This window comes from Euphorbia lathyris, chromosome 2 (assembly GCF_963576675.1).
Source record: "Euphorbia lathyris chromosome 2, ddEupLath1.1, whole genome shotgun sequence".
NCBI lineage: Eukaryota > Viridiplantae > Streptophyta > Magnoliopsida > Malpighiales > Euphorbiaceae > Euphorbia > Euphorbia lathyris.
Genome location: NC_088911.1, coordinates 45,536,554 through 45,555,747, shown reverse-complemented (window position 1 = coordinate 45,555,747; position 19,194 = coordinate 45,536,554). Strand labels below are relative to the sequence as shown.

The following is a 19,194-nucleotide window of genomic DNA, read 5'->3' as shown; positions in this document are numbered from 1 at the left end:
GCAATCGATTCAACGAGTTTCCGCGCTACAAGAGATAACCTTTATATTTGGATTATTATAGTTAATCCTTGAACTAGTAAAATTAATCAATCATCAATACTTTGGTACACTCCACAGAAGAATGTGAGACTATGAGTTTAATCCATACTTAAAAATTGTAAATGTCCAAATTTATATATAAAAAAACTAAACAAGTAAACTCTAGAGATTAAGTATAATAAGAATAATTTGATTTCGAAAAGTATATTAAGATTCTTAATTCATTTTGAATTTATCCCTCCATCCCCAAATTGATAGTTAATTCCAATTAAGACTTGATTCGACAATCAAAGCATCATTTTTGCCACAAATTCTTGAATGTTTCTATCAGAAGTCCCACCTTCATCAATGGCTTCTTTAGCCAGTTTCTTCCATTTCTCAGAATTCTTTCTAATTTCCTTAGATTTCTCCCCTTCCATAACTTCCCTTATACACCTTTCAATTTCTTCCTTTTTAACCATTCTTTCTTCACCATCTATCTTAACCCTAACCCCAACCTCCCACACATCAGCAATAAATTTAGCATTAGTTGTTTGATCAGACCATTGTGGCATTCCCACCATTGGGACTCCCAAACTCAACGATTCCATTGTTGAATTCCACCCACAATGAGTCACAAAACAACCTATAGATTTATGGGACAGAACCTCTAGCTGATGACACCAGCTCACAACTAGACCTTTTTCTGACGTTTCTTCCACAAAATTGCTTGGAAGTGTTTTAAATTCTGATTCTCTTACTATCCATAAGAAATAATGGTTGCTGCTTTTTAAACCGCTTGCTATTTCCTCCATTTGATTTTCTGACATTACTGTCAAACTACCATAGGAAACATAAACAACCGAGCAAGTTTCTCTTAAGTCTAGCCACTTCTTGCAACTTTCTATTTCAGGCTTGAAGAGGCTTAGACCATAGTCTTTGTTGTTCTCTATTCTTCTGTCTAAGTATACTGATGGAATAGTTGGCCCTACCGATGTAATTTTGCATTGGCTTTCCATTAACTTCAATACCTGATGATGAAATTCAACAAAATGTTTGATTAATTTTCTATTTTATAAGTAAAGTGAGTTTTGGGAGGAGTTAATTAAATCTTAGGATAATTTATAATTTTAGCCATATGGTTATTGAGCGATAGCGGATTTAGTTTCTATCATATAAAATAGTATAATGTTAAGCTTGAAGTTTACTAGATGAAGTAATTTCAAGCTTGATTAATGAAATATGAGTCTTTTTTTCAAGTGCAATTTTATTACTATACAATAAGGTTTGAAATTGCACATCTTTTATTAATGAATAAAACTCATATTCCTTTAGTTACGAGGCTTGAAATTGTAACAAAAATTAGACTTAAGATTATATTATAGCTAAATCTATTCTCTCCTAATAACCATGAATAGCTAGATTTGTAACTTGTGCCTTTAACCTTGGTATATATAAATGTGGTTTATTCCATTACACTATTTATGGATTTAGTGAAGATGTCGTTTATTTGATGACGTGACTGAATGGAAAATATGGTTTTTAAAAAAATTGACTATACAATGCCTTAAACAACCATGTGAGATTTGCGCTAAAGTGAGATTTTATAGTCAATATTGTAGCCACAAAATAGTTATATGGGTAAATTTCAAATAAAACCTCTATGGTTTCACTAATTTTCAGATAAATGACTGTGGTTTACTTTTTGTCAAAACAAAGATTGAAGTTTCGCACTTGGATTAATGCTATTAAAATCATCTTTAACGACCTGAAAATGAAAAACAATCATTAAAATATACACATGCACGACACGTTAGATAAATTTTTCAAGTGAATTAAAATTGCTAGACATAATTTATATAAAGTTGTTTTTTACAAAAAAAAAAATCATAAACTTTGTGAAAAATAGAGTTTTACGTAGAACATTTGAATTTTACATAAATTCTTTATTTTTAGACATAATTTATGCAAAGTTTGACTAAATTTACGTATACTTTTTATTTAATAAAAAAATCCACAAACTTTGTGAAAAATAGAGTTTTACGTAAAAACTTTGAACTTTATGTAAATCTTTTATTTTAGACATAATTTACGTAAAGTTGTGCTAAATTTACGTATACTTTTTATTTTCTAAGAAAAAATCCACAAACTTTGTGAAAAATAAAATTTTACATAAAACCTTTGAATTTTACATAAATCTTTTATTTTTAGATAGAATTTATTTAAGTTGTGCTAAATTTACGTAAACTTTTTAATTTATAAGAAAAAATGCACAAACTTTGTGAAAAAAATGAGTTTCACGTAAAACCTTTGAATTTTACGTAAATTCTTTATTTTTAGACATAATTTACGCAAAGTTTGATTAAATTTACGTAACCTTGTTATTTTATAACAAAAGTCCATAAATTTTGTGACAATTAGAGGTTTAGGTAAAACCTTTGAACTTCACGTAAATCTTTATTTTTAGACAAAAATTTACGTAAATTTGGACTAAATTTACGTAACCTTGTTATTTTATTAGAAAAAATCCACAAACCTTGTGAAAAATAGAGTTTTACATAAAACCTTTGAAATTTACGTAAATCTTTTATTTTTAGACGTAATTTATGTAAAATTGAACTAAATTTATGTAACATTGTTATTTTATTAGAAAAAATTCACAAACCTTGTGAAAAATAGAGTTTTACGTAAAACCTTAGAAATTTACGTAAATCTTTTATTTTTAGACATAATTTACGTAAAATTGGTTTAAATATATGTAACCTTGTTATTTTAGGAGTTAAAATTCACAAACTTTGTTGAAAATAGGGTCTTACGTAAAACCTTTAAACTTTATCTAAATCTTTTTATTTTTAGATATAATTTACGTATAGTTTGACTAAATTTACGTAACCTTTTATTTTAGTAGAAAAAAAATTCAAAAACTTGTGAAAATAGAGTTTTACGCAAAACCTATGAATTTTACGTAAATCTTTTATTTTTAGACATAATTTACGTATAGTTTGACTAAATTTACATAACCTTTTTTAGACATAATTTACGTATAGTTTGACTAAATTTTTACAAGGTTTGTGGATTTACGTAATTTTTTACGTAAACCTTTTATTTTTAGACATAATTTACGTATAGTTTGAATAAATTTACGTAACCTTTTTACGTAAATCCACAAACCTTGTAAAAATTAGAATTTTACGTAAAACTTTTCAACTTATAGTTTGACAAAATTTACGTAACCTTTTTATTTTAGGAGCAAAAATTCAAAAACCTTGTAAAAATAGAGTTTTACGTAAAACCTATGAATTTTACGTAAATCTTTTATTTTTAGACATAATTTACGTAAGGTTTGACTAAATTTACGTATAGTTTGACAAAATTTACGTAACCTTTTTATTTTAGGAGTAAAAATTCAAAAACCTTGTAAAAATAGAGTTTTACGTAAAACCTATGAATTTTACGTAAATCTTTTATTTTTAGACATAATTTACGTAAGGTTTGACTAAATTTATGTAACCTTGTTATTTTAGGAGAAAAAAATCCACAAACCTTGTGAAAATTAGAATTTTACTTAAAACCTTTGAACTTTACGTAAATATTTTATTTTTAGACATAATTTACGTATAGTTTGACTAAATTTAGGTAACCTTTTTATTTTAGGAGAAAAAAATCACAAACCTTGTGAAAATAGAGTTTTACGTAAAACCTATGAATTTTACGTAAATCTTTTATTTTTAGACATTTTATGTAAGGTTTGACTAAATTTACGTAACCCTTTTACTTTAGGAGAAAAATCCACAAACATTGTGAAAATTAGAGTTTTACGTAAAACCTTTGAATTTTACGTAAATATTTTATTTTTAGATATAATTTGCGTATAGTTTGACTAAATTTACGTAACCTTTTTATTTTAGGAGAAAAAATTCAAAAACCTTGTAAAAATAGAGTTTTATGTAAAGCCTATGAATTTTATGTAAATCTTTTATTTTTAGACATAATTTACGTAAGGTTTGACTAAATTTACGTAACCTTGTTATTTTAGGAGAAAAATCCACAAACCTTGTGAAAATTAGAGTTTTACGTAAAACCTTTGAACTTTACGTAAATATTTTATTTTTAGATATAATTTACGTATAGTTTGACTAAATTTATGTAACCTTTTTATTTTAGGAGAAAAAATTCAAAAACCTTGTAAAAATAGAGTTTTACGTAAAACCTATGAATTTTACGTAAATCTTTTATTTTTAGACATAATTTACGTAAGGTTTGACTAAATTTACGTAACCCTTTTACTTAGGAGAAAAAATCCACAAACCTTGTGAAAATTAGAGTTTTACGTAAAACCTTTAAACTTTACGTAAATATTTTATTTTTAGATATAATTTACGTATAGTTTGACTAAATTTACGTAACCTTTTTATTTTAGTAGAAAAAAATTCAAAAACCTTGTGAAAATAGAGTTTTACGTAAAACCTATGAATTTTACGTAAATCTTTTATTTTTATACATAATTTAAGTAAGGTTTGACTAAATTTGCGTAACCTTGTTATTTTAGGAGAAAAAATCTACAAACCTTGTGAAAGTTAGAGTTTTACGTAAAACCTTTGAACTTTACGTAAATATTTTATTTTTAGATATAATTTACGTATAGTTTGACTAAATTTAGGTAACCTTTTTATTTTAGGAGAAAAAAATCACAAACCTTGTGAAAATAGAGTTTTACGTAAAACCTATGAATTTTACGTAAATCTTTTATTTTTAGACATAATTTACGCAAGGTTTGACTAAATTTACGTAACCCTTTTACTTTAGGAGAAAAATCCACAAACATTGTGAAAATTAGAGTTTTACGTAAAACCTTTGAACTTTACGTAAATATTTTATTTTTAGATATAATTTACATATAGTTTGACTAAATTTACGTAACCTTTTTATTTTAGGAGAAAAAAATTCAAAAACCTTGTGAAAATAGAGTTTTACGTAAAACCTATGAATTTTATGTAAATCTTTTATTTTTAGACATAATTTACGTAAGATTTGACTAAATTTACGTAACTTTGTTATTTTAGGAGAAAAAATCCACAAACCTTGTGAAAATTAGAGTTGTACGTAAAACTTTTAAACTTTACGTAAATATTTTATTATTAGACATAATTTACGTATAGTTTGACTAAATTTAGGTAACCTTTTTATTTTAGGAGAAAAAAATTCATAAACCTTGTGAAAATAGAGTTTTATGTAAAACCTATGAATTTTACGTAAATCTTTTAGTTTTAAACATAATTTACGTAAGGTTTGACTAAATTTACGTAACCCTTTTACTTAGGAGAAAAATCCACAAACGTTGTGAAAATTAGAGTGTTACGTAAAACCTTTGAACTTTACGTAAATATTTTATTTTTAAGATATAATTTACATAAGGTTTGACTAAATTTACTTAACCTTTTTATTTTAGTAGAAAAAAATCACAAACCTTGTGAAAATAGAGTTTTACGTAATTTTTTTATTTTATCAGTTCCTATGTTAAATATCTAACATATTATTTAGTTCTCATATTTTAATAATATATTATTTAGTTCCTATTTTTTTATTTTGATCAATAGCTTTGTCACTTAAATTTTTAAATTATTGAACAGATTAATCCCTCTATAAGGGACTAAACTGTTGAGCTAAAATTAAAAACTGAATAGTGTATTATTAACATATAATGACTAAATAGTGATTAGATTAAAATATAGGGACTCATATATTATTTACCTTGTAATTAATAATCTTTACAATTTCCATAATTAAATATTACCTGCTATAGCAGGTTACTTTTTTATTAATTTTAATTAACCTTATTTTTATTAACACGTGTCTAATTACTATTGGATACTAAATAAAGTATGATTACTTTGTTTTCTAATAAATAGAATTTACCTATATATATTATACTATATATAATTTATTGTAATTATTTGTTACATTCTTATACATTCTTATATCAAGTCAGCCATGTAACATTAATTTGGGTCAATTTAGTCTAAAAAATTTAAAGATATATTATTATTAATTTTCTAAACTTATTTACTATTATCTGTTGTTCCTCAAAACTTATTTCAAGTGCTTAAATTAAGTTATTGACTCCTAAACTTAATTAAAGTAAACATACTTCAATTTACCTAATTAGACATCATTTAAATTCCGGGGGCTAATTAAATGTTGGGACCAAATCTAGAAGACCCGTAATGTATTCAGTCTATTAAGCAAACTTTGCTTATAATATTTCCTGTCTTTATTGTGTAAATGTGAATGATTACGTTGGACCTCAGTGTCATTTTCATTGTTTGAGGATTTAATTGTCCTTTTCCTATGATATTCACTCTCCCAGCTACACAGATTCTGTCCCTTCTAGATAAAGATAATGATCAGAAAGAAGAGGTTGCCATATCCATTACGTATCCATAGGTGTTACATTATTGATGAATTATTAGACAGTGAAATCAATTATTTTAAGAATATCCATCTGAAGGTGTATAAAACAAATTAATACATGTTACAGATCAGAAAGATTCAAAATGGGGAGTGAGGAAATAGCAGCAGAAACTCAAATCATAGCGATCCCTTTGCCTTTCCAAGGCCACTTTAGCCCAATGCTTCAATTCTCAAACAGACTTGCTTCCAAAGGATTCAAAGTTACTCTACTTTACATCTCTCAAACCGAGATTACCAAATCCCCAAATAATATTTCTGTCAATGTCGAATTCATTTCTGAAAATATAGAAAAAAATGATGACTTTTTTCAGAAATTGGAGGATACCATTTCGAGGGAATTACCTGAAATTGTTGCAAAACTCAGTAACTCCGGCTACCGAGTTAGTTGCGTGGTTTATGACTCGTTGTTGCCTGGGGTGTTAGAGATAGCTAAAAAGATTGGGATTGCTGGAGCTCCACTTTTCACCATGTCTTGTTCTGTTAATAAGATATGCGAAACAGCATACAAAGGGAAGCTTAATGTTCCCGTTGAGCAAACACCTGTATTAATAGATGGTTTGCCTCCACTTGATATCTTTGATCTACCCAGTTTCTTTTTCGACTACCGAACCACCTTAGAGTTCCTGCGTAATCAGTTCATGAATATTTCTGATGCTGATTGGGTTTTTTTCAACACCTTCGACGGCTTGGAAAACAAGGTAAAACTTATATCTTTTTCATAATGTTTATAGAAAAGTTCCTATATATGTATATATTAGCCGCGAATACATGATTAGTTCGATCATGAGCTAATTTTATAGGTGCGAACCTAATTTTTCATTTTTTTATTATATCGAACTGTCTTAGTTGTGTATGTATATATTTTGGGTTAAATTTCAATAAAAAAAAAAAAAAAAAAAACCCACATGGTTTTTTTTTTTTTGTAGAAAAAGGATTGTGGTTTCTTTTTTTTTTAAATACAGGACGGTGGTTTATTCTGCTACACTATTTATGGATTTGGTGAAGACGTTATTTATTTACTAACGTGGCTGAAGGGTGAATATGAGTTTTTACAAAAATTGGGATAAATTTCAAAAAAAAAAAAACTCTGTAGTTTCACATTTTTTTTTTTTGCAGAAAAATGACTGTGGTTTATTCCGTTACACTATTTACTTATTTGGTGAAGATGTCGTTTATTTGCTGACGTGACTGAAGGACAGATATGAGTTTTTTTAAAAAATTAACCAATAGATTTTTTATAACTATTTTGGGTCTACAATATTGACCAATAGATTTTTTTAGGGTAAATTTCAAATAAAACCCATGTAGTTTTACTAATTTTCAGATAAAGGACTGTGATTTACTTTTTGTCAAAACGAGGATTGAGGTTTTCAACTTTAGCAAAATGAGGACTTTTTCGATTGATACTATTAAAATCACCCTTGACGACTTCAAAAATGATATATTTTAAGAACTACTAATATTCTAAACAACTTTAACTCTTCAACTTTTTTATTTTGAGATTATTTAGATGATGTTTGGTAAAGAGAGAGAAAGTTAATGTTTAGAGAGAGAAAGTTCTAAAAAAGATGATTTTCGAAAATCGAAAATGTAGTTCCATAAAAAATACGACATTGAAAAACTTTAATTCTTGAAAATTATTACCTTAATTCAGTTACGAACAAACAATTAACATTCCATAGCAGAAGCACTCCATAAATTCTGACCCTTAATTTGACATTTTTGTTAGATGGAAGGACAAATCAATAAATCAAACAAGCAATTCACTACAAAAAAAGGTTTTTACCGACGTTTTGATTTCACTTTAGCGACAGTTTTTAACTGTCTGTATATTTTTTACCGATGGTTTTTATAACCGTCACAAGAGTCTTGTAATTACCACTGTTGCAATATTACCGACGGTTTTTCTCAAACGTCGGGATAAGGTTTTTCTTAGAGATGTTTTCCTAAATGCGGTTTAAACCGCCTCTACAATGATTTTCAAACGCTTCAAACAAATATTTACCGACAAAAATGTCATCCGTAATCTGTTTGTAATTCGTGTAACCGTTGGTAATCAGCTTCATACTTTGACGAAAGTTTTCTGTTGCTAACATTTTTTAAGGTCATCTCATATATTACTATGAAACTGAATTACTGGTCAATAATGATAAAAATTGATTTTTTTGAGATTATAATATGTTGTCATTGGTAGTAAATAAACTATAACCATATATTGTCATTCAAAAACTCTTAGTACAATCAACAATCTATTTAAAAACTACAAAAACCTGTTTGTCTTGAGAGATACACTCGACCTTTTTCTCTTCCTAAAAGGACCACAACATGCCTACTCATCATCTATTTGTACTGTACTGTACTGGTTTCATTTCCTTGGTTAACTCACATTTTACCTGTGCACCACATCTCACCAAGTGTTCGTCTGTCTGTTTGGGTCTGTGTTAGAATTCCTTCAATTTTTACAGTAGAAGAATTTAAAATATCTAGAAGAATAAAGTCGTTGATCCATCACCAAATGATCTCAGATCTGCAGGTCTCACAAACGCCTTCCACAATGGGCACATTCTCTCTCTTTCAAACCTGAAATCAGAATGTCACTATGATAATAACAACGAACATAAAAGAATATTATTAACTAACCATTCTGATATACAATCTTCACAAAATATGTGTTTACAGCAAAGTAGAATAGGAGCATGCATCTTCTCCTGGCATATATGAAACAACATGGTACTCAAGCTTTTGAGAGACTCATTAACAAGGTGCGCGTTAGACATCTTTTTAATCCGATTAATTAGTTCGAGGTTGTTCAAGCAGTTTTTAAATGGGTTCTCTTCAATTTAAGTTTGTTATCTTTACTAACTTTAGATATCTAGCTTATAAGTTTAAAGCACTATTTGCCCCCTGACATATCCAAAATTTTATCATTTGGCCCCTGACCTATTATTTGGTTACATTTGGCCCCTGATATCCAAATTGGCGAAATTTCACCAAATTTGTATTAAAATTTAACTGAATCATTATCTTATTGATAAGTAACAATATTTTGACATTTGAACTTAATAGATTTTAGTTTAGAATTTGTTTTTTATTTTTTAATCTAATTAATTATTTCCACATAATATGGCAAAAAAAACTTTAAGAAATATCACATGTCAAGTTCAAGTGTCAAAATATCTTTATTTGTTAATGAGATAATAATTTCGTTAAGTATTCATACAAATTAGGTGAAATTTCACCAATTGGGATAGGTCAAAGGCCAAATGTGACCAAATAATAGGTCAGGGACCAAATGCCAAAATTTTAGATAGATCAGGGGTCAAATAATGCTTTAAGCCCTAGCTTATACGACTTGGACCTTTATCACTCAAATGAACCTTTAATTTGTAAACATGTGTTTTTCTATATTAATAATTCAATATATGATTCTTAAGAAATTAAATAACCATAAAAAAATTACTGTTTCTTTTAACATAGCTTAGCTTAACACATTGATATTAAGCAGTAAAATAAAGACACATGTCAAAGAACTTTGCTTATTTCAAAAATAAAGAACATTAAATGATTTGTAAGGGGATAAAGTATCACAACTTACAACAAATACAAGCTAAATTTCCAATAGACTTGTGAATTAATAGAAACAAGAGGAAAATTTGGGAGTTAATTTACCTCCTTGATCATTCTGAGTTCCCTTTCATTGGCAGTATTTTCAATTATTGGGACCACAAGCTCATCATAATAATAACTGTGACCTAGAATTGATAATCTCCATATTAGTAATTTGGAAAATAAAAGAGAATCCATAAGAGAAAACAGTGTACATTACCATGTTTATGCTTGCATATGTTCTTAGCTATGTTATAGCAGTATGCATGAAAGAATAAAGAAATTAAAAAGAGGACATGATAAATCTAAATTCCTCTGTTAACATAATTTTCAGATTCATATGCTGCATTTGAACTTCAACCAATAGTGGAAATATTTTTTCACATTTGCATGTCGGCAATATTTCACATATCAAACTCTTGTAGTGTTGAATGCAGTAATATCTACTCATATAAAAAAAAGAACAAATTCATGACAGATAGATCTATAAGGACTCTTAGGAAATCTTTCAGCTTAAAATATATAGTTAGATATTCTTGCATTAAAAGGGCAATACTTTAGTCTAGTGTTAATGTAAGTAGAGCATAGCACCATTAAGCATATTCTTCATGCACAGTGAACATTTTCTAATCATTAATTCACTTGAACATCAAAATTGATTCACTTCAACATCAGAAACTAACCATTTCATCATATTATGCACCAAGGAAACACCATAAATTTGTAAACTGAGGGTCTTTTCACAGGAAAAAGCCTTGCACATATATGTATATAGTATGAAATTATTTTAAAATTGAAGCTACCTGACTGCACATTTGATCAGCCATGAAAAAATCAACTATTACAACCTGTAGAGACAGTATATATGCTGTTTAGTTAAGCTTGTGAAACTAGGTAATTCCTTATCAAAATCGGATTTCCTTATCATCAATATGATCAGAAGAAAATATAGGTATTTGCTTGTGCGGCTTTACAAAATATAATATTAATGTAGAACCTTATCTAACTTCAACTACATTAGACCATTGTTGCTACTATTTACCTTTTGTTGAATCAGCTGGAAGTGGTTTTGATCCTATTTCAGTAAGAAATGTCTAATCCAGAAGCAGTGTTGAACAAGAACGACTGAGACTGAGTATTGAGGAACAAAAGGAAACCCATCACAAAACTTCGACCACGACAGGCGAACAGAGAACGGTGAAAGGGAAACGGAGAAAAGCGAAAGGTAAGTTTAACGAACGGTGATCGAGAGTTTGGAGAGCTAACAATTTGAGACTGGGATACATGAGATATGAAGTTAAGAATGTGTTATGGATTAGGGATTAAAACGCCTATATAACTTGTGGATTTATATTAGTCAGGGCCAATTAATATTCTGGGCTTTTTTAGTTGATCCCATAAGACAGTTTATAAAACTGTTGTTACAAAAGTGTTGTTAAAAGCCTATTTTTTTGTCGTGATTCATTATTCCAGTAGCAGAAAATTATTATAATCATACATGCCCATGCGTTATTCCTCGTATATTATCATCATCATGCTTAAATAATTCTCAAACAGTAATATTAAAGTAATTTATTTTTGGGTATAAACTACCATCATGTTTAATCCTATGCTCCATGCCCTTTATAATTATAGTAAAGCATTGTAAAAAAGTAGAAAAGAAAAAACAACTAAGCAACTACCTTAAGTAGTTACTATTCATATTCAGTCTATAACTACAACTAAGCTAACTACATGAATATAACTAGAACTAAGCTAACCACAAACATAGTTTCACCAGGCCCTATGGAGAACCTTATAATACCCTCAGGGTTTCAAAAATTTGCTTAAGTTCTAACATTTGGTCTTCCAGAGCTAGGGGTGAATATCTGGCCTATTGCTTCAAGTGCCGACACCCAGTTCTCCGCATGTCTAACAACCTGTCCAATTGAACGTATGCTACACATTATTAATTTGCAAAAATAACTTGTAATTTAAATTTTTGTGTCAAATTAGCAACACTATGTTTTTTCTATGAACCATTACACATGATTCTGTCAATAGTTTGAATTTTCTTGTTTGTTAGGGGTATTATTTCCTCTAACTATTTTGCTAGGAGTTAATAACAACTCAGTCAAAGAGAGTTCTAACTCATAACACAGAAATTAAGAGGTTCGGCTTCTTCTTCTTTTAGTTTATAATTGCCCCCTTCAAATAGAAGTAAGGTTACAAGTGAAAACTTTGTGCTCAAGATGAAGTTCAATTTGAGGCACACCAGTATGAATTTGATAACAAAAGTACATAAATATGGTGTGAATTTGGTACGTTCAACTGACAGTATAAATGAGAAGCACCATCATACAACAAAAATGCAACAACTAATGCATTTAATTAAGCTTAAACATATTGCAAACTGATTTAGCATAGGTAGTCAAGTAGGATTCAAAGACGGTATCATAACAATTAAGTTTAAAAATTAGCAGACGACTTTTGATTCCACAATCCTATTTTTCACAACACAATATTAGATCAATACATAAAAATCATTCAACTGCTCATTACTATAGCAAACTCAAAATTGCAGTAAAATAACCAAGGCTTATTATTTTGTATCTTAATTAGATAAAGGGGTTAAAAACTTACCAGAATTATGAAAGGGCCAAACAATTCCATCGATACAATCTGGCTTCACAGAGGCAAGTTCAAGTAAGATATCATAGAAACTTGTTTGATGAAGCCCATGAACATGCATCCTTCAATCTCTAGATAACTCTCCAATTCAAAGATTTCGAGCATCAATTTCAATTGGCAAAAGATTCTTTAGGAAAGCTAATCCTAATGAGGTTCAAACAAAAGAAGAAGAATTTCAATCATAAGTTATCGAATTTAGATTTAAAATTGGAAAGGAAACTTACCAGAATTATGGAAGCCCAAAAGATCCGATTGAATTACGAGTTGGAGGATCAATTTCAAAATAGAAGCTAAACCCAACAAGATTCATATAAAATAAAAAGAATTTCAAGATGGATGAGTTTGGCGGTAGAGTTAAATTTAGAAGATGGAGGTCAGTTGGGTTGAGGAGAGAGTTGAGAAGAGCAGTTGATGAAGATCGAAGAATTACGGAAGGAGTTGAGGAGGAGTACAGAACGATGTCTACTTTTGTGTGAATAAAGTTGGAGAAAAGAAGGTAACCGGAACAGTAAGTCAACAAGTTAAATTCCTCTAAAATATTGAATAGTTCAGATCTATTCCAATTACAATCAAGAGTAAATCCAACAAAGTAATCCTTACTTTGTATTGTAACAAAGTAAGGATAGCCTGCACCAATATATATATATATATATATATAATGCTAAATTATAAATTATATATAAATTATATATAAATAATTATAATTATAATAAATAATGATACTGTTGAAACACCTTTTCATATGATTTTGATTTGACAAAATTATTTAAGTAAATCTCTATGATAAAAATATTCCAACACAATTAAATTTAAGTGCCTTAATTTAATTGTACTAATGAGTTTGTTCAATGTTGAGTAAGTTGATTCATAAGAATAGGAACTAAAGATGTATAAGAGAAAGTCAAAGACAAAGTCAGCGAATGCAAGTAACACAGCCGGAGTTGAGTAAAATGCAACTCAGCTTTGAGAAATAAAATGTCTTCTTCTAAATAGCTTGAAGGCGAAGCCGCTGTGTCAAGCTGAGTGGTCGTCAGGTCAGCATCAATGATCGGTCAACTTGCAAGACAAAGTCTGTCCATTTTCTGAAGTGTTCAGAAGCCACAGAAATCTGTCTGGAAGACTTTTCGAAAAGGAGCACGGACCATCTGACATCTACAAGAAGACAAATCTGGCATCTGACGAAGACAGAAGACAGGATTGGCCTGCAGCACTAAGTGCTGACCAAGTGATGACGAAAGAAGAACGTTTCCCCACAACGGCTATGTCGGGATGCAAATAATTGATGTCTCAAACATCACTATAAAAAGGCCACTTCATACTTGAATCAAAACAAGAAAGATAAGCAAAAATGTTCATCAAGTCAATTCATTTGAAAAATCCAAAATAGAAGCTGTCTGAAAAGAAAAAGCAAGCTCTTACACCAACTCCTATTTTTGTGTAAAAGTCTAGATTGATTTATTCATCTAAAGTGTTCTTTGTTGTATTAAGAACAATTTCTTATCATTTATAAAAGGTTAGAAAAGAGAGGCTGAGTACTCGGTTATAGTACTCAGTGGTAGAGAGAGGCTGAGTACTCGGTTATAGTACTCAGTGGTAGAGATAGGATTGAGTAGAGGGATAGAGGAAGGTACTCTTGTATACTCAGTTGCTATTGTAAACGGTTTGTGCTCTACCTTTAAAGAGCTCAGTAGAGGATTCAAAAAGCTTGGAAGGATTCCGGGGACTGGACGTAGGCGGAGAGGCCGAACTAGGATAAGTCTACTGAGTAACTTCTAACCCTTATCTCTCTCTCTCTATATATATATATATATATATATATATATATATATTGCTTGCTTAATATTACTCAGTAAAACACTAACAATCACACACTGAGTTGAGTAATCTGAATGCTGAGTTTGGAAATAAATCCAAGTTTTATTTCCTAACTCACAGTTGAAACAGCCCAAGTCAGCAACTGACTGAAGCTGTCCCAATCACTACTCAGCGGTGCTGACCTGAAGAGACTAAGTTAAAGTCTGAGATTAAAAATAAGTCAGCATTAAGTTTAAAAATTTAAAATAGTTCCTAACCCTCTTGGAACTATTACTGTCACGTTACACGGGACCAACAGATACATTATATATAAATAATACTAAATTATAAATTATAAATTATAAATTATAATAAATAATAATCAATTATGTATAAATAATTATAATTATAATAAATAATGATGAATTATATACTAAATTATAAATTATATATTATATATAAATAATTATAATTATAATAAAAATAATGATGAATTATATATAAATAATACTAAATTGTATATTATATATAAAAATTATAACAAATAATTTTATTTCGGAATTGTAGGGGCATCGGTAATAATCGCACTGAACGAGCCCTGAAGCTTTTGTGCCAACAACATCGTCCTGATTTTTTATGTCTTGCAGAACCTCTTGTTTGTTTTAGTAACACTGCTGATCTCTTTTGGAGATCTCTGGGTCTTTCTCTCTTTGCCTAGAATGATAAAGACTCGCCGACTCTTTGGCTTCTCTCTAGGGATGCTTATTCTCTTTATCTTCATTCTTCTCATACCCAACATGTTACTGTTCAACACCAACTGGGTGATAAGTCTTTTCTGCTTTCTTTTGTTTATGGTAGTAACCTAGCTTCGGAAAGAATGGAATTATGGTCTTCTCTTTATAGTTGTGCCTTTCCAAATAATAATTGGTTGGTGTTTGGGGATTTCAATGCTATTACGGGCTCTCATGAGAAGCTTGGTTCCCCTCCTGCTGCTGGATCCTGCAGGGAATTCAGGAATTTTATTGATGATTGTGATCTTATTGATATTGATACTTTGGGTCAGAGGTTTACTTGGTCCAATGGTCGGCATGGGACGGATCATGTTGAATGTCGATTGGATAGAGCTTTAGTGTCTGAGGGCTTTTTGGATTCTTGGGACTCTATCTCTTGCACGGCTCTGGCAAGGTATAGTTCTGATCATTGCCCAATGCTCCTTCAATGCAGGATTGGGGAACCAAAGATTGCTAGGTTCAGATTCCATACAATGTGGACCACTAATGATTCTTTAAAGGGGGTAATTGCTAATCACTAGACTACATCTCACATCTCTCTCCCTCCTACTCAGCTTTTATGTCATAAACTTTGCACCCTTAGGCCCATTCTCAGGGATTGGAATAAAAACGTGTTTGGTAGAATTGATTCTAATATCCACCTTGCTGAAGTTCATCTTGATGATATTCAAAAGCAAATTTCAGAACATGGTGATTCTCTGGATTTGAGTAATGCTGCTTATGCCGCCTGTTCCAACCTTGATTTACAGCTTCTTCGGCAGGAAATGATGTACAAAGAGCAAAGCCGTGTTAAGTGGCTTAAAGAGGGGGATCAGAACACTAGTTTTTTCCAAAGGTCTGCTAAAGTTAGAAAGACATTGGTCGGCATTCATCATTTGAGGATCGAAGATGAGGGTCCCACTTCTGACACGATTAGATTATCTGATCATGTAATTGAATGTTTCTCTAATCTCTTTCGCAGTTCTAGGGAACATGTTGATCTTTCTTCAATTAATGAGGTAATTCCCAACTTGGTAACTTCTTTGGAAAATGAGGAATTAACTTCTAAACCTTCCATTGAAACTATTAAAGACACGGTCTTTTCCATGGATCCTGATAGTGCCCCTGGACCTGACGGTTTTGGGGGAATTTTTTATCGATTATTTTGGGATATTGTAGGGAAGGATGTTTGCAATATGGTCCAGGCTTTCTTTGATCATGGTTGTATCCTGCCTAGTTTAAACTCTAGTATTATGGCTCTAATTCCTAAAGTTGCTGAAGCTGACAGAATTGAGAATTTTCGTCCAATTGTGATGAGTAACTTTGGTTTTAAAATCATCTCAAAAATTCTTGCTGATCGCCTTGCAGTTATTGCAGCAAGAATTGTCTCTTCCAACCAGTATGGTTTCCTTAAAGGTAGAAGCATTCATCAGTGCATTGTCTTAGCTTCTGATGGAGTTAATATGCTTGACAGAAAACGTTTTGGTGGACACATGGCCTTAAAAATTGATATTCGTAAGGCATTTGATACTTTAGATTGGAACTTCCTCTTGGCTGTGTTGGATTCCTTTGGTTTTTCTCTCACTTTCAGGGATTGGATGCTAAACATTCTAGCATCTTCTCGTATTTCGGTGATGATTAATGGTTCTCCAAAGGGTTACTTTTCTTGTTCTAGAGGGGTTAGACAAGGGGACCCCCTCTCTCCTCTTTTGTTTGACATTGCTGAGGATTTTTTCTCTCGTTGGCTTGCTAAGATGGTGAGGGAGGGTACTTATTCCCCCATGTATTATTCTGGAGGAAATTCTTTTCCCTCTCATCTTCTTTTTGCTGATGACATACTCATTTTTGGAGTGGCATCTTTGATCAACTTGCATGCTCTCAAGGATTTCTTCCTGCTCTATGGACAGATCTCCGGTCAGCAGGTTAGTTGGGACAAATCTGCTATCTTTTTTGGTTCTCATGTGAGTCCTCCAAAGAGGGTTCGTCTTGCTCACTGTCTTGGCATCCGTTTGGAGTCTCTCCCTTTCAGTTACTTAAGGGTCCCTCTATTCAAAGGAGCTCCAAGGGCTCGACATCTCAGCAGTCTTACTGATAAATTTCTCTCTCAATTTAGCAAATGGAAAGGTAGCTCTCTCTCATTTGCAGGGCGTTTAGCTCTAATTAAGTTTGCTATTACTGGTTCTCTAGTTCATTCATTCTTGATCTATAAGTGGCCAGTGGGATTGTTGAATAAGCTCAATAGAAGTGTTAGGAACTTCCTTTGGACGGGTTGTATTGATCAGAGGAAGATAATCACGGTTCCTTGTTGCAAAAGTTTGGAAGGGGGTGGTTTGGGCATTAAGGACTTTAGGATCTTTAACCAGGCTCTCTTGGCTAAGATGTGTTGGGAATTGATTCAAGATACCAGTCTAGCTCTTTCTCTGATGAAGTCCAGATTTATGGCTGTCTCTGGTTTGCCTAAAGCTACCATTGCTCCTTCTTTGATCTGGTCCTCTTGTAAGTTTGTTTATTCTTCCATTTGGGACCAGACCTTTTGGTGGATTGGTCAATCTTCATCGCTTAATTTTTGGACAGATAGGTGGATCGTACCATCGGTGGCAGACAGATTGGGCCTTGATCATCAGGATAAGCGTTCTCGCTATAATTCTATTAATGATTTTTTGGTAAATTCAGAGTGGCTTGACTTAGGCACTCTACCTTCGGTTGTTCAAGACAGTATTCGATCTATTCACCGGGGTAGAGATGATATTGACTTCTGTGCTTGGCAACCCTCTACGAAGGGCATTTTCTCTACCAAAGAGTACTATTCGGTTCTCACTCCTAGTTCCTCCTCGGTGGACTGGTATAAATTTGTTTGGAATGCTCACACTCCCCCTTCTTGTTCCTTCACTTTCTGGAGAGTTTTGCATGGACGGGTTCCAACTCATGACCTCCTGCAGCATCTTGGATTCTCCATTGCCTCTCATTGTGCTCTATGTGGTAGGGATGCTGAGTCCATTGACCACTTATTCATTAGCTGTTATTTTGCAGATTCTCTTTGGAGGGCCCTTGAGATTCATTTTGACTGCTCTTTGCCTCGTCATTCTTAATTCATCCACTTCTTCAGCATTCTTCATAGCATTCATTTTAACTCACAGGTGTTGATGATCTGGCGTGTTGCCGCTGTCGCTTGCATCTGGTTAATTTGGCATTGCAGGAATGAAGCAATCTGTAAGGAAGTTTCTCCTTCTATTCAGCACTCGAATATCACCCTCTTTCGAATGATTCGAGAGTCCTTGGCCATTTCTAAAGGTTTTTGCTCTTCTCGGAGAGATGCTAATATCTTATCCCGCCTTCTAGCTTCTCCTAGGCCGCCTCCTGCTCCCAACATTATTCCGGTCCATTGCCTTAAACCTCCTCCGGGCTGGGTTAAAGTCAATATGGACGACTCTGCTTTTGGCACTCCTAGCGAGGCTGGAGCGGGAGGCATTTTTCGCAACTATTGTGGCTTTCCCAAAGGTTGTTTTGCTTTTTCTACCCCTCCTTTTGCTTATATGGCTGAATTGAGAGCCGCCATTTTCGCAATTGAACTTGCTTGGGAGAAAAATTGGCATTAGCTTTGGGTTGAGTCAGACTCCATGTACGTAGTTAATCTGCTTCGACATCGTTCCATGGATGTTCCTTGGAGTATTCGACAAGAGTGGTTGCACTGTCTCAGCATTTGCTCTAGGATGAACATTCTCTTTACACACATCTTTAGGGAAGGAAATAGAGTTGTTGATGCATTGGCAAAGTTTGGAGTCTATTCCTCAGTGATCAATTGGTGGCCTTCAGCTCCTGCTTTTTGCCACAGGTTTATCAATGATGACATTTGTAATATTTCTCA

At 31.7% G+C, this 19,194-nt stretch overlaps 2 protein-coding genes across 5 annotated transcripts; one reads left to right on the top strand and one right to left on the bottom strand.

The window, feature by feature from the left end:
• Positions 1–281: 281 nt before the first annotated feature.
• LOC136220555 (UDP-glycosyltransferase 74E2-like) lies at positions 282–961 on the bottom strand. Its single transcript, XM_066008368.1, has one exon. It carries the CDS (start codon positions 846–848, stop codon positions 327–329), a length of 522 nt encoding a protein of 173 aa, XP_065864440.1. The 5' UTR covers positions 849–961; the 3' UTR covers positions 282–326.
• Positions 962–6,490: 5,529 nt separating this feature from the next.
• LOC136218026 (UDP-glucosyltransferase 74AE2-like) lies at positions 6,491–14,248 on the top strand. Of its 4 annotated transcripts, none has more exons than XM_066004749.1 (3): positions 6,492–7,187; positions 9,169–9,251; positions 11,153–14,248. In XM_066004749.1, the coding sequence occupies exons 1-2, from the start codon at positions 6,573–6,575 to the stop codon at positions 9,208–9,210; spliced, it is 657 nt and encodes a 218-aa protein (XP_065860821.1). In that variant the 5' UTR covers positions 6,492–6,572; the 3' UTR covers positions 9,211–9,251; positions 11,153–14,248. The 4 variants fall into 4 exon arrangements, with proteins under 4 accessions (XP_065860822.1, XP_065860821.1, XP_065860820.1 ...); XM_066004748.1 differs by having other exon boundaries at positions 6,493–7,187; positions 11,180–14,248; XM_066004750.1 differs by lacking the exon at positions 9,169–9,251 and having other exon boundaries at positions 6,491–7,187.
• Positions 14,249–19,194: the final 4,946 nt, after the last annotated feature.

Excerpts from the sequence above, each read along its gene's own strand:
- LOC136218026 (XM_066004749.1), top strand. The coding sequence starts at position 6,573 with ATGGGGAGTGAGGAAATAGCAGCAGAAACTCAAATCATAGCGATCCCT. Across the intron at positions 7,188-9,168 it reads TCGACGGCTTGGAAAACAAG|CAAAGTAGAATAGGAGCATG; the intron begins GTAAAACTTATA and ends ATGTGTTTACAG.
- LOC136220555 (XM_066008368.1), bottom strand. The coding sequence starts at position 848 with ATGTCAGAAAATCAAATGGAGGAAATAGCAAGCGGTTTAAAAAGCAGC.